At 32.1% G+C, this 15,783-nt stretch overlaps 1 protein-coding gene across 5 annotated transcripts in view; it reads left to right on the top strand.

Annotated features, from left to right (window-relative positions):
- The window catches only part of LOC140759039 (transmembrane E3 ubiquitin-protein ligase FLY1-like), a 35,909-nt gene extending 23,432 nt beyond the window's left edge, over positions 1-12,477 (top strand). For 4 of the 5 annotated variants that reach the window (XM_073095496.1, XM_073095494.1, XM_073095497.1 and 1 more), the window contains 4 exons: positions 6,335-6,502; positions 9,284-9,612; positions 11,723-11,839; positions 11,916-12,477. In XM_073095496.1, the coding sequence (XP_072951597.1) occupies positions 6,335-6,502; positions 9,284-9,612; positions 11,723-11,839; positions 11,916-12,017 (716 nt within the window). In that variant the 3' untranslated portion in view covers positions 12,018-12,477. The remainder of the gene's footprint in view (positions 1-6,334; positions 6,503-9,283; positions 9,613-11,722; positions 11,840-11,915) is intronic. The other variant, XR_012104197.1, reaches the window with a different exon arrangement.
- Positions 12,478-15,783: the final 3,306 nt, after the last annotated feature.

Raw genomic sequence — 15,783 nt, 5'->3', positions numbered from 1 at the left:
CGGCTATGTGCCGTTCGGCACGGCCTCGTACTAGTCATTGTGCCATGTGGAGCCAATTTTTTTTTAAATTTTTTTTTTTATTTTCATCAGTCATTATCGAATCAACTGATCAATTGATCATTTAGAAGACTTAGATAAAATTATGATAATGAAACTAGAGATAATAATGATGATGGTGATGGTGATAATAACGAGACTCAGTCTGGTGATGGTGATAATGGAGATGAGACATGCGTTCCTGTTACACAATCTTCTTAGAGATGTATTCTTTTTACAGAGGACTTGAGTCTGTAGGTAGCAGAATATTATGAGAGATGCACCCATAGGATAATAAGAGTTCATCATAATTACTATCATATCAATTATACCCACCAGAGCTAGAACACTATTATTATACTTTATATCTACAATCAGCATATGCTTATGATTTGTATGTGCCAGTGCCATTTATTGCTGTGCATGTACGATATTCATATCATATTATAGGAGAATTATAAAATTTCTATTTGTGTAAAGACTATTATGTATTCAAATATATTATGGAGTGTTCAATCATTAATATTAGTTTTAATGAATGCATTCTATCATAGTTTGTGTTAAATAATATTTATATTTAACTGTTGCTTTATCTTTAATAAAATATGCTATTTACAAAAATAATCTAAAGATAAAACACTATAATGTAGGTTTTAATGTTTTAATTCATATATTAAACCAAAAACTAAAGATTGACTTATCAAAGACGGAAAAATATTTTTAAATATCCTAAAAAGTTTATTAAAAATATCTTAAATGCATGCCAGTGGCATGTAGGGCGTGCCACTGGCACGGCGGGGCATGCCGACCGGCACGACCATCGTTGGTTTGCATGATAATTCTTTGCCAATTTTTATAATAGATGTTTTTTCCATTGCTAAGCACTGCAATTAATGCATCTTGCTGCAACATGTTGCAGCAGACCAAATTCCCTCTCAATGAACCTTTTAAATGACCAGGAGTGAATTTCTTTTATCATTGCCATATGTTGACTATGCAACTACTTTACTATGAAATATTATCAAGTGCTTACATGTTATGCACATCCTAATTGGCACTTAGAAATTCTACCTATTTATGTGGTTAATGAACAATGATCCCTGTCACGACCTAAAATAGGAATCATGACCGGCCATCCATCTCAATATGCTTGAGATGCACGAAGCCTTAATAATACTCTCTACGTATACGATGACAAAATAAATAAATAAAATGAGAATGTGCTTATTTATAATTTTATAACTAATTGCAATCAAAATAAAAATAATGTTAATGTTTTTGTGTCTCTAAACTAAATAAAAATAAAAACTTCTAATCTAAAGTACAAAATCTAAAAGAGCGTAAAGGTAAATAGGTGAATCCTAAGTGGAGGTGGAATCCGGGTACATCTCGCTTAGTCGCCCCGCTGACTATTACCTGAAATAAATAAACAAATACAAAAAACAATAGAACCCATGAGCCAACAACTATAGCTCAGTGAGTGGAATCCACTTGAAAGCGAAATAAATTTTAAATCATGTTAATACTGAATAAATTAAACTAAAAGCAACAATATCCATCACAATATGCAATAGGCATGCTCTCTAAATAATAACAATGATAACAATAGAGAGATGTCACAACTTGTAACCTTGCACATTTTAAACATATTAACATCTTTTTGATATTTATACTGTCATATGTCTCAATGGGTCTAAACCCAGTGGATCCACATCAACTAGAAGTCACTTCGAGATGACGCTCGGGACTTTTCTTCATAGCTGATCCGGTTAGGGTCATCAGAGGGTATCACCCTGTGATCAACACACTGTCTTTTCCTCTAACCGTTGAGAGAAGTTAGAGTCACCTAGGAAATTTTCTCATTCTTCCTAGGACTGTTCCCTAACCTCGCCAGAGTCATCTAAGAAAGTCACCGCAGTGATCTAATTTAGGACTTTCCCCTGGACTTCCAGATAGACTTGAGTCACCACGGAAAATTGCAAACGATTTATACCGGGACTGTTCTCTAAGTCGTATTAATACTAGTCTCATTTTTCTTTTCACAAATTTCAATATTAGTATGAAGTGTGGTGATGTACTGAATATAATAATTAAATGCACACAGAAAATAAAACAATTAAATTTTCGCACGTACGGATAAAATAAATGGACTTGCACACAGAAATTGCAACAATTTAATTTTTACACATAAGGGTGAAATAAATAATTTACACACAGAAAATTTATATGTTCTGACAAAATAATACAAAATACAATAAAATAAACATGTGAGTGAACCCACTCACTTGAGTCTAGGTAAGACAACCGAAACCTCAAATCTTTAGCTCACGTACTAGAATTCACCACTTTAAATAATAAATAATATTCAAATTTTTAATTTGAATAATAACAATATTTTTAAAATTTAAAAACCAAAAAGAACTAAAATGGGTTTAAAATTACCCATTGGATTGGGCTGGGCTATTGCGCCCAGCCCATTCCAAAAAAATTTAATTAATCAGGTTGGATCGAGGCCCAGCCCAAAACTAGGTGGACTGGGCTATGGGCTAACCTAGCCCACCAAACTTAAGTGGTTCGGTTCGGGTTTGTGGATCCAAAATCCAAACCCGAACCGAACCCGACTTAAAAGGAAAAAGGGGGTTTGCTCGGGTTTCACCCGAGCCCAGCCAACCCCTTCTTCCCTTTCGCGGTCGACGCGAGAAGGTGACTAAGGGAGAGGGTGACCGCTGGCGACCCTTCGCCGGCGACCCCATCACGACCACCCTTCAACCTCTCCTCTCCCTCTCTCTCTTACTCTTTCTCTGTCGTCCTCACGAGGTGGAGGATAACTCATCACCGACAGCCGACGCGGAAGCCAACGCCGATCGGAGCCACGAGGGCCCCGTAGAAGACATCTCCGACACTAGGCTTGGAGCACGAAGCCTCCGGTGACGATGCGGTTGCGACTCGAAGCTGCCGGCCGGCCAGATTTGCCGACTAGGCCGAATTCCGCGAATTAGGTATTTCTGATTTACCTATTTAAATTTAAATTAAACTAGAGGGATGAGAGAGGGCTCACCGGAGAGGAGTGTAGTGGTCCCAATTTCCTCCGGCGGTGCTCCGGCGATCCGATCCCACAGCGACGACTCCGACGGTGAGGAAGAAGCGAAAGAAGGGAGGAAGGAGAGAGAGAAGAGGGCCGGGGGGGGGGGGGGGTTGAGGAGAGAGAGGATTAGGGTTAATTTATAGATTAGAAGAGGATTAAATTTAATCCGATTCGGATTAGATGAAATCCTTCTTTTCCGCGCTTCGCTGCGTACCAGAGAGGGAGGGGGGAGGGGCTGCACGTGCAGAGCACGTGCACCCTCCTCTCTCAACCCAAATATTTTTTTTTCTTTTTTTTTTTTGGTTCTAACAATCCCTGTTGCGATTCCACTGGTAGTTTATAACATTTTATGATCCTAGTAACTATTTGCAAAAGCAAGCATATACTAGTAATTAACTAATTATTTGCAAAAGGAATAACTCCTTTCCATATTGTATGATTTTAGTACCGTCATGATCTAAATTCGAAATCATGACTGATCATATACCTCAATAGAACTTGAGATGCACAAAGGCTTAATATTAAATTCCACAAAATTTAAAATCTAAAAGAACTAGATATATATCAATAACTCCAAATTAGTTAATATATTTTTTTATCCAAAGGTTTGAAAGACGTTCAGTACTAGGCAACCAAATTTGTATTGCATCAAAATCTAGGTACGAAAGAAGTCCAGTACTTAGTGGAGTAAAACTAAGTTAATCCGCTCATTTGTGGTTTATGTGGAAATTGTTTGCGTAAAATATCTAGGTATGAGAGAGAATTGTCATCTCTCACACTAAATTTAATTATGATTTGATATCCAGCGGAGAGACGGTAGCGTTCAAGATGAGATCTTTCCTCTTCTTCCTTTCTCTTTTTCTCTTTTCTCTCCAATTTTTCTCTGTACTTGCTGTCTTTTTCTCTCTATAAAGAAAGTTTTAATAATGTAGGATTTAGATTTTAATCTCTTTTCTTATTCAAGGAGATACCTAATATATAAAAGATTTTGATCTATTCTAGATCCTAAAAATATATAAAGAATAAAATAAATCTATTTATATATATAAAAGATTATCTCTGACGTTTTTACTTTAAAAATAATTTTAAATTTTTTGGATTATTATAACTTACAAGTACACCAAATGGATTTGTTACAATTATTTTTAAAAGCAAGTTGGGATTTTATGGGTGTCAACATATTTACTTTGAATTGGATGCCAGGACAGAGGATTGGAAGTTATGCTTTTGTGAATCTTGCTCCATTGTATGAGACTTCTCATGTGCATTGATAGCAAACTGTGAAATGACGGATGAGTCTTGCAGCCAAGAACATTCCTGCAAGACTCTTCCTACTTCTGCGTACTGTTTGTCCATGCCAATTAAGTTCATTGAAAAAGTTAGGCTAGCATAGCACATAGCTTTGAATATGATGTTCTCCAGTAGCATCTTTAGTGGTGATGTCAGTCAGTAAAATTCTCATTTTAATTGGGTTGTTGGGAATATATAGCTGTTTGTAAACTCATTCAGCTCACGAAAAAGATGAGTGAGCCATTTTTCTGGGTAGAAAAGTAGTAACTCACTTTTAACATCTTTGTTTTCTTTTTTGTTTAAAAGGTAATTTGTTCAAAAGGTTATCTATCTGTAAGATTATACCTAATTTCTGTCACTATTAGCTCTTTTCAAATGAAATGCCTGTTATTCATCTTTTAGCCTTCTATCACTGTTAGTCTTCTGTACAAATGAAATACTTGTTTTCTAGATAGAAAAGGAGTAACTCTTATATAACATTACTGGTTTTTTGTCTAACAGGTAATAATCTGCCTGTAAGATGATAACTAATTATATGTCACCATTAGCCTTTTGTACAGATGAAATGCTTGTTATCCATCTTTTCTGAAGATGCTAATATATTCTGTGACTTCCTCGATTAATAGCATAATGATTATTCAGTGATGGTATGCCAGTGGCCAAATGTTATAAAAATATCAAGGGATAATAATAATAATCAATTGCTTTCCATGAAAATGCTCTGCTTGTTTTGTAACATCAAACTTTAGAATTTTAATTAGTAAATTTACTTCAGTTGTTGTTTATGTTTTTATGGTGCAATGCATCAGAAAAATCTGCTATAATGTTTGGTTCTGCTTAGTTACTTACTTTGCTTGACTTTAAATGTGTTTTACTGTTTTTAATTTTTGATGCTGCACTGCATCTGAAAAAACTGCCATAATGTTTGTTTCTGCTTAGTTGCTCGCTTGCTTGACTTCAAATGTGGATAAGTATATTAGTCAACCTTGTTACTAAAGTAAATTCATTGTAACTAGTTCAGTTAGTAACTTGTCATATTGTGGAACATTTGATCAAAATAAACAGTCATTAATTTAGTTGTAAAAGAGTTATGGTAGCAGATGTGGATATGCTTTAGGGGCAAACCTTTTGTTTATGTTGTAATTGAGGAGGAATAACCTAAATAAAAGCCTCTTTCAGATATTTTCTATATTATGCTGATATAGATCACCTATATATCTTGCTTGAGTTAAAGCTATCAGTGAGAAGAAATAAAAATTATATACAGGCAAATTGGGAGGAGTGTTCTTCTCGAGAGTTCTGTTTACAGAGGTCAGACTATATTATTTTTATCCAAAAATTCCAGAGCTTTTGGTGTAGAAGAAGAGTATTTCTAACTCTATTTTGTCATTCAAACAGGTCCTGGAAATTGAATACTCTGCAAACTTAATTACCTTTAGAGTTTTACTCAGTTACTTTGGTAATATTAGGGTTTCCAAACAACATCTTATTGTATGTCAAATCCCTCTGGGTCTTAAACATGTATGATTTATCTCATTACATTTTAAAAGTTCAACACTTGATGTGGCTAGAACATGAATAGAAGTGGAAATTCTCCAGGATGATAATCAGATTTCTCATTGCCATTGATACAATTTACTGTTGTCTTCTTTCTGCATATATTTGATCTTGTAGCAAAACAATTTTACCTCAATTTTCTGCAAATATTATTTTGCCTTGTTATGTTTTTCAATGATGACTCTTCTTCTAGCAAATATCATAAGCAAATTATATCTCTTTAGTGTTTCTCAACATGGAGATTACTATACTCAATTGTTGATAATCTTTTTTGTCATTTAATTTTTAGGCATATTACCTTGATAAATTTTCTGGGAGTGAATGGAAATTTTAGATTGCTATTAATTGTTTGGTTTGTCTCTGCAGAATCACTGTTTAATGCTTTTGCAACAGCTGCCTTCTTCAAATTTGTCGTATTTTCTATTTTTGAGATGAGATATCTCCTTGCTATATGGAAAGCAAGTCGACCTTTGAACAGTGGAGAAGGGTGGGAAACAATGAGGCGGGAACTCTCTATTCTATATAGTCGATTCTGTAAGTAAATTTGCTAACTGCCATTATTTTTACATAACTTGATACAAAACATGGATATGAATATTGGATATGGATTAGACACAATATAGCATATCTTTAAAAATAAGGGTACAATAAGCCTAGGATACTTAGCTCATATATGTATACTTGCATTTTCTTAATTGACGAATTATACATTATTTTTGTGTTTGATAGTTTATAACTTTATAAGGATACCTCCAATTTTCCTTTAAGAGAACTACCATTCATACCATAAGTTCCACTATGTTACATAGTGTATTACACTACTATTATAAATAAGATGGAAGATAAACAGTTGTTACTTAATAAGAAATTGACCATTGTAACATAATTTCCAATATTTGTCATAAAATAAACAAGCAAACTTAATGTTTTCACAAAGAGAATCTTCATGATCGGATAAGAAATTAAAGGTAATAGTCTCCTTCAATTTGGCTCATTTTGGTAGAACTCTCTGAAATATCCAAAAAGTATCTTAGAAGTATCCATAATGTTAATTTTTTTTTTTGTTTGAAAATTGGATACTTTGCGGAAGCATATGCTACATATCGAGAAGTATTTGATATGTATCATATGCAATATAGTATCTGATATAGCTATGGCAAGGCTATGGAAGTATCCGTGCTTCCTAGATACCTTCTATTGTTTACATTGTGGATTGGAGAAAAGTTTGAGATTCACCTTCTTTTCTCCAGTATCCAGTAGATAGTTGCCTAATTAACACCACCATTCTGTTATAAAAAAATATGCCTGTTTCATGCTTCTAAGAAAATCTGTCAATGATTCCATTACTACCTGCAAGCATGCAAAGGTGACCTTAATATTAATTTAGTAGTATAACTTTCCAAATAGACCAATTTGTAAAGATAATTCATTTCCATTTCATTTACCATTATCAATATTAATATAATCTTGCTTTTCCATGATAATATATATCAGAATTCAGAATTTCCTCATGGTTCATTTACATTTCCTAATTGTATATTATTTCTAGCTTTGGCTTTATTTGCTATTGAGGTAATGAAGTACATTTTTTTTTTCAACTTCATTTTCAATTTTCCTCATTTTCCAAGTAAATTGTTTTGCTAATCGTTTAATGGGTTAATTATACCTAGAATTCTTGAACTGTCACCTCCTCTCAGCTATTTTTAATCTTTTGGCCCTCTCATCTATTGAACATCTCCTGCTCCCCTCCATATTTGTCCTTCTGCAATCAGCTCTCTTTCTTCCCTCTAAAATAAGGGTATAAGGAAAACAATCCTCATAGTGTCTAAAATTGGTTACATGATAGCCACGTGACATTTTTTAGTTGAAAAGCTAAATGAGCAACAAACTGATAGGACATTTTGGAGATATTAGATAGTTGAGGTAGCAAAAAGTGCAACAGAAAGTAAATGAGGGGTGTCTGTGAAAATTTGTGATAGTTTAGGAGATTTAGGAGATGTAGGTGTTATTGCAGCTACTAAAGCCAGGACTATATGTATGTGGATGTATACATATGGAAATACGGTCACAGCATAACCAGCTCATGGTAAATAATTGTCTTGACTGGCTTGAAGTCCAACAACAGGGCATGTATTGACACCTTTTCCATGGCAGAGTCAACTTGTCAAAAACTGATCCTGACAAAAGAACCCAAAAAGAAAGATGAGAATCAATGTCAAAATATTATTGTCTGGTTTATTGAGCAACTTGGCCAGGTTGAATATGAACTAGACTATTTCTTGGCAAAGGCAACTCAGGAAAAGCCGATTCAGACATAAATCCAGAACAGAAAGATAAAGAATCCGTGTCCAAATGTGATGGTGTGGTTTGTTGGACAACTTGACCAAGTTTAGTACAAGCTAGAGCGTTTTCATGGCAAAGGCAGAAACTGATCATGCCATGAAAAATATAACAGCAAGATAAGGATCAATGTACAAATATGATGTTTCCTCTATTGAGCAATTTGATCAATTTGAATATAGACAAGGTGCTGTGATCAGAGCATACACCATGACATGACCCTTCTAATTTAGAGTTTTGTCATTATTGGTCCAAATCTGATACATACGATTGCATGCTTATGTCACTTGTCTGATAGAGGCATGTTGAAGAAAATGTGGATCTTAAGCTAAAACCGAGAAGTGTAGCATGAAAATTCTTGTGCAAGTTTGCTGGTAGAATTTGACCAACTAGTGCATCAGATAGAATTTCTTTTTCTTATTGCAATTTATTATTGCAAAAGCTATTCAATAAGTGGAATGAGTTTTAATCTTATTCTACTTTTTAAGTTATTCATTCTGCTTGTGCCATATAAACTTGTTGTTTATCATAATTTGTTCTTTCTACCATTCAGTATCATCAAGCCAGAAAAAAAGGGGATGTTTAGCTAGTGTGGCAGCCTGGTTCCTTTTTTTTTTGTGGCAAGTTACATTTGAGACTTGCCATTATCCGTATATGGCAGAAATACATTCATCATTGCAGCATATTTTTATAATTAAGCTAAATTATTTCCTAATTAGTCAGATACTAGTTTTTCTTTTCTTTGTGTGTGTGCGAATTGGGTTATTTTCCTGTCACTAATTTGTAGTGATACTGGTGCAATATATAACTACTCTATGATGATAAAACTTCAAGTACAAAGTCCATGTTCATACTTTCTTTATCGTTTCTTTCCTTGTCGATGCCTAATTACTTCTACTTTGGCATATCTTTTTGCAAGTCAGTGTTCAATTGTACTTTTATCTGTCAACATGCCTAACCAAATTTTGTTTTCAGATGGCATTCTTTTGGGAGGCATTATTATCATGTACGAGTTGCACAATTTCTTACGCCCTATTCTTTTCATCATGTATTCCTTTTGGACACCGCAAATAGTCACAAATGTCATCCGGGATACGAGAAAGCCCCTACACCCTCAGTACATATTAGGCATGAGTGTCACTCGGCTTGCAATTCCATTATACATATTTGGTTGTCCAAGCAACTTCATGCACATTGAGCCAGATATGAAATGGTGCATATATTTGGGATCATTCATGGGAATGCAAGCATTAATCCTTATATCACAGCATTACCTTGGTTCTCGTTGGTTCATTCCTCATCAGGTTAGCATTTCCGAAGCTTAATCAACCATGACAGAAGTTCTTTTCTTCTTCATTCTAGAATAGCTATTTGGCCTTTTTGCATAATGCCACCTGGATTATCAGGATATTGAAGAAAATATCTTTATAATCAGCAACTGAGAATCCAAACCTCTGATTTTCAATTATTTTTGCAGAAAGCAACTCCCTTTAAGTTTCATTAATTTGTCCCCTTTTTTAATTAAACTGCCATTTTAGTTCGAAGTTGGAACATGTGAGAATATTCTTAGAAGCTGACAGAAATTAAAGGAAGTTGGCTTTTGAAAATTTTAGTTTAAAATAGAAGAGTTGAATTGTAAAAATTTAATTTTGTTTTTGGGCAATATCTCAACAATCTAGGTAATGATTTGCAGAAACCGTAATTTTTTTTTCACTTAGTAGATAATAATAAATAAGATATGTAACATTTTCCATTTTTTCCATCAAAAACTGATAAGATCTATGCTACAGAAAATGTTGGGTAATTGGCTTTGAACCACTCAAAGAAATAGAAAAAAAAAATAGAACTACCAAAGAACCTTTACAGGCAGAAAAATGATTAACACTTGGTCACCTATGGAAGCTCTGTTAAGCTGAAAAACTGGAATAAGTGGATATAAATCATTACTAGAATGCTGCAATGTGGCATCATAAATGGAATTGGAAGTTCTCTTTGCTTGGAGAGTAATGCAGGAAGGTGTTTAACTTGCTTGAAATTACCTGGCATGTCTTTTCAAGTGTGACATAACTTGTTGAGATGAATTAGAAATCTCTTTTACATTTGAGTGTTCTATTAACTTGCTTGAAATTCCCTGGCATGTCTTTTCAAGTGTGACATAATTTGTTGAGATGAATTAGAAATCTCTTTTATGAATTAGAAATCTCTATTTAGGGGTATCTAAATTTGATATTCAAAATTCTTTCTTTGTTTACTGAATTCATGCATAATGAGATAATTTACCGTTTATTTACTATATATCTAATGCTCATGGCAAGATAATTTTCTAATCTCTCTCTGACACTATGGTGTTGTTTAGTTTCTTATATTTAGAAATACATGTATTAAAAAATATATGTTTTTCTAGATGTTGTATTTACAAAAATAAATGGCTTGTTTGGTTAATTGTATTTCATAACGCTGTATTTGTGAAACACATGTTTGGTTGATTATATTTCATTATGACGTATTTAGTAAACAAGTGTCTAATTAGAGGAGAATAGAAGAGAGGTTAGGAAAGATGAGTTAGGATTGAGGATGAAAATGAGGAGATAAGAGAGATGGATTGAGATCGAAATGAGAGGAAGGAGATGATTGGGATCAAAATGAGAGGAAAAAGATGAGTCAGATTGGGATGACTAAATACAGTTTTTTTGGCATCAATTTAATCTAAGTGGATATCAAAAGGCTGTATCTAAGTCTAATAAATTTTTTAAAATATTATTTTTCAGATTTGGTACACCAAATTAAACAATGGTTTTTGGATTAGTATTAATGCAATATCTAGAGAAGCTCTCAACCTAATAACCCCTTTTAAATTATTTCTATAGTTCAAGAAACATGTCGTCGATCTTATTTCTATGTTTACTTCTCATGGCTGTCTCGAGCTCCCAATAATAGACTCTAGATATAGTTAGTTATCAAATCTCTATTTTATTATGTAAAGCAAAATTCATCTCTGATATCCTTGGGGAAGGGGAGCTAGATGTGACTATTTTCTCATGTCTTCAATTGCCTGTTATAAAATGGACTATGATCTTGCTCATTCGTTTAACTTCCTAAACAAGAATTGAAAAATGATATAACTTGTATTTGAGTCTTGTTAGTTTTTTTTTTATTTTTTTTATTTTTTAAGTGGAATACTAAGACGTTGTGCAAGCTGCCAATGAGGAGCTGTGAGAAAGTTGAGCAACTTTTCCTTGGTTTTTCTTAGGCAATCATCATTTAAAATACATGTTTGCACAGCTGGATGCTGTAAAATAGGATGTTCTTATTATGAATTATCAAGTTTTTAATGTCTTAGACTACAGAAATTGTTATAAGTTCTTGAGTAAATTATAGTTTGGATAACATATAGTTGTTGGTCAATGTTTGCAGATCTTACCTGAAAAATACAGCTATCATAGGAAGCTTGAGAATGATACAACTCAAGCTACCGATTGTGTGATATGCATGACAGGAATTGACCTTGCACAACGAACGAATGACTATATGGTATTACAGAATCCTTTTAGAGCACTGAAAATCATAAGACTCGAACAATATACTCACTTGATTGTCATTCCTGCAGATGACACCTTGCGATCATTTATTCCATTCTGGCTGCTTGCAAAGATGGATGGATATAAAGATGGAGTGTCCTACTTGCCGGCGTTCTCTGCCCCCAGCATAGGGCATAACCCTTCTCTGTAAAATAGTTGCCACCACTGAACACATCAATCAACTCGTAGAACATGATTTTGATGGTGACTACTACAATTCAGGACACACCATTACATCACCATTGTTAGTTTTATAAATCCTGTAACTCACGATGCTGAGTTTCTATTTCAGGTGATGATGGAAGTATGCAAATGAAAGAGACACTAGCACATTGATTAGTTAGGTTTTCTAAAGCATTGGATACATAGAAAATAGTTGGTAGTTTTGCAAAGTAAACTCTTTGATATGTATAGTGTTGCATCATTTAGGCTGTTCACAGGGAGGTGTCTCAACCTAGTTGGTCCAGTGTAGATCATGTTCTCATTTTCTTTTCTAACAAATATATTTTCTGTCCAAAATGGGCTTGTAAAAGGAGTTACATTGTTGAATAAGAGCTGGAAATTGGAAAAATGATTATCACGTTATCAAAATGTTGATATGTCAGTTTGTTAGATGCATTGTGTTACAAATCTGAAGTGGGTGTATATGTGACAGATTGTCTGTACTCGAATTTATGTATGCTTACGTCTCTCTGTGTCTGTGTATGCATATTCATGTTGTTTTCTATCAGGTAAGTTTAACTGATTCAGGACTATCAGGTGCCAAAATAGGAGTTTTTGACCCAACTAGCCCTCTCCCAGATTCTATATATTAAAATGGACTACAGCACAAACTTAATATGCTGGAGAATTCAGTGTGTAGTTTGTAGTTAACAAGATGAAAGGTTGATATCAGGGGTTTATCAACTGATGAGCGTTTATATTGTACATAAAACGTTGAATGCACCAACCTGTTCCTTCAAATTCATATAAGCATTTACGTGTGTAATTTGTTAACTTAACTAAATAAACTGTTGATCTTACAAGCATAAACTGTTGATCTCATTAGTATTTTATGTTTAATATAAAAATATAAAACACTGATTTTGTAAGCGACTGATCTTATCATAAATAAAACTTTGATTTGATTAATGTCTAGTTTGTAGACTTGAAATTTATTCATTTCAACTAAAAAATGCCCTAAACAATCAACAATTTATATATTGCTTTAACCGCCAAAGATATTAGTATTTTATGATAAAATGCTTATAAGTTGAATAGTTTTAATTGGCACATCAAATACCTTTTCCCCTTGATTTTATGAAGCAAAATAGGATTTACATATAGTTTTAATTGGCACATCAAAGGGAACAGTATATCTAACAACACTTGCTTGGAAAGGCTTTCGAATGACAAAAATCAGTTCTCAGATAAGCAAACAAGAAACACAATTAAGATAAAAAAAATAAAGTGTAGATGAATTAGAAGCGTGAACTAATGCCTCTATAAAGAGTTGGCAAAATTAAGACTGAATTAAGGATATTTTCTCACTATTTAATTTTTCAGTCTTATCAACATTAGGTTTCTGCATATATATAAATAGTTTCTCACTACAATATTTGAAAATCATGATATTTACAACTAAATAAAGTTATCCAATGTTTGGAGTTGAATAGCAGTGCTCAATACCTAATAATATTCCTTTGATATGAATAGTAGATTAATCTATTATATGATGAATATTTCTAACGTATGAATTTGTACGTCAATCATCATGTTCTTAGGATGACCAATATTGTTTCTAGCATACAATAGATTGCTCTAATTATAAAAACAAGTTGAAATATAAAGTTTCCACTCACCATTATTTTTGGGTTAAATAAGTGATCCAATAGTAGTAAGACACTAAAATATCTATGAAAGTTGTAATAGTAAGATAGTGTCAGTTGTATGAACTGTTTTTAACCAAAATGAGTTTCTTTTAAAATAATTTACCATTTCGTTTTATCTACCAAATTTATTATTAAAAGATGTCTAATTTGGTCAATGCAGCTATTATATTATAAGTTCCCTAAAAAATTATTGAATTGTTATGTAATTTATATAGCATATAAACCACCGAATAATTAAGCCGTATCACTATTATATAAAATGCTGAATAGTTCAATATTTTATCTTCTATATATGCAAAGTATTTTAATTGTACCGAGTTACTTTATATATGAACCGTTAAATTTTTCAACATTTTTTTAACTATTTATGAAAGCATTGAACTATTCAATGATTTATTTTTTATATAAATAACAGAACACTTTAGTGGTTCTAAGGGCGATTTATGACATGACAATGGAGTTAGCTAAAGCAGTCCCACCTTTTATAATAATTTGATATATTGACTATTTCGATAAATAATTTTTTAAGAGGGTCCATTTTTATCAATTATTTGCTGTATGTATAATATAATCGATTAGTCAAAGGTATAAGGTATGTTTTAATCCTCAAAACTTACTTATGGTGCTTTTGAAATTTAATTATATTTATTTTTAGTTTAGCATATAAACTAAGTGTATATATTTTCAATCATCGATATATATATTATTATAATAGAGTGCACATAATTTATATATGTGATACATACTAAAATCTATTGTTGCAAATCGAAAAATTAACTACAATTAAATTATAAAAGACTTTTGATCCATCTGCCAAAGTTACTTTTAAAAGAGGTTTGATTTGATCAGTTTAGCTATTATATCATAAATTATTCAATGAACCATTAAAATAATTATATAATTTATATAAAAAATAAACTACAGAATAATTTAGCAGTTTTACTATTATATAAAATCTAAGTAATTTAATGTTTTATCATCCATATAGTATGTAAAGTTTTGTAATTGTATTACGTTATTGTATATGTGAACCGTTAAACTGTTCAACATTTTTAATTATTCATGAAAGCATAGAACTATTTAGCGGTTTATATATATCGCGAAACACTTTATTGATTCTTAGAACAACTTATGACATAACAACTAAGCTAGCCAAAATAAGCCCCAACCGAGGTAATAAATTTAATATGTGGACTATTCCGATAAATAATTTTTTAAAAATGCTAATTTTCATCAACAACTTTATTATGTATATTAAAATTAAAATTGATTAATCAAGTGTATAAGATATACTTTAATCCTTAAGACTTACCTATGGTATTTTTTTTTTTACATTTAATTATATTTGTTTTCGATCTAGCATATAAAACTAAGTGTATATATTTTTAATTGTCGCTATACATATTATTAAATAAAGTGCACACAATTTTTATATATAATATACACGAAAATCTATTATTGCAAATCGAAAAATTAAATACAATTAAATTGCAAATTTTTTTTGATCTATATGCCAAAGTTATTATTAAATAAGGTCAAATTTGGTCAGCTTAGCTATTACATCATAAGTCGCCTAAAAAACTATTAAATTATAGTGTAGTATATATAAAAGATAAACTATCAAACAATTCAGTGGTTTCACTCTTATATAAAATGTTAAACAATTCAACGTTTTATTTTCCATACAATACGTAAAGTTTCATAATTGTACTGAGTTACTTTATATGTGAACTGCTAAATTGTTTAATATTCTTTACTATTCATGAAGAAATTGAACTATTTAGCAGTTTATTTTCTATATAAATTATTCAATATTTTAGTGGTTCTTAGGGCGACTTATGACATGATAGAGTGTGCACCATTTATATATATGATATACACTTTTGATCTATCTGCTAAATTTATTAATAAAGTAAGTCTAATTTGGTCAGCTCAGCTATTATAAAGTCACCAAATAAATCATTTAATTGTTGTGTAGTTTATATAGAATATAAACTACTGAATAATTTTAGTCGTTTCACTGTTA

The sequence above is a fragment of the Typha angustifolia genome, chromosome 4 (assembly GCF_048772165.1).
Source record: "Typha angustifolia cultivar Huaian chromosome 4, ASM4877216v1, whole genome shotgun sequence".
NCBI classification, from domain to species: domain Eukaryota; kingdom Viridiplantae; phylum Streptophyta; class Magnoliopsida; order Poales; family Typhaceae; genus Typha; species Typha angustifolia.
Note: the sequence above shows the minus strand (reverse complement) of the source record. Positions and strands in the feature narration are given on the sequence as shown.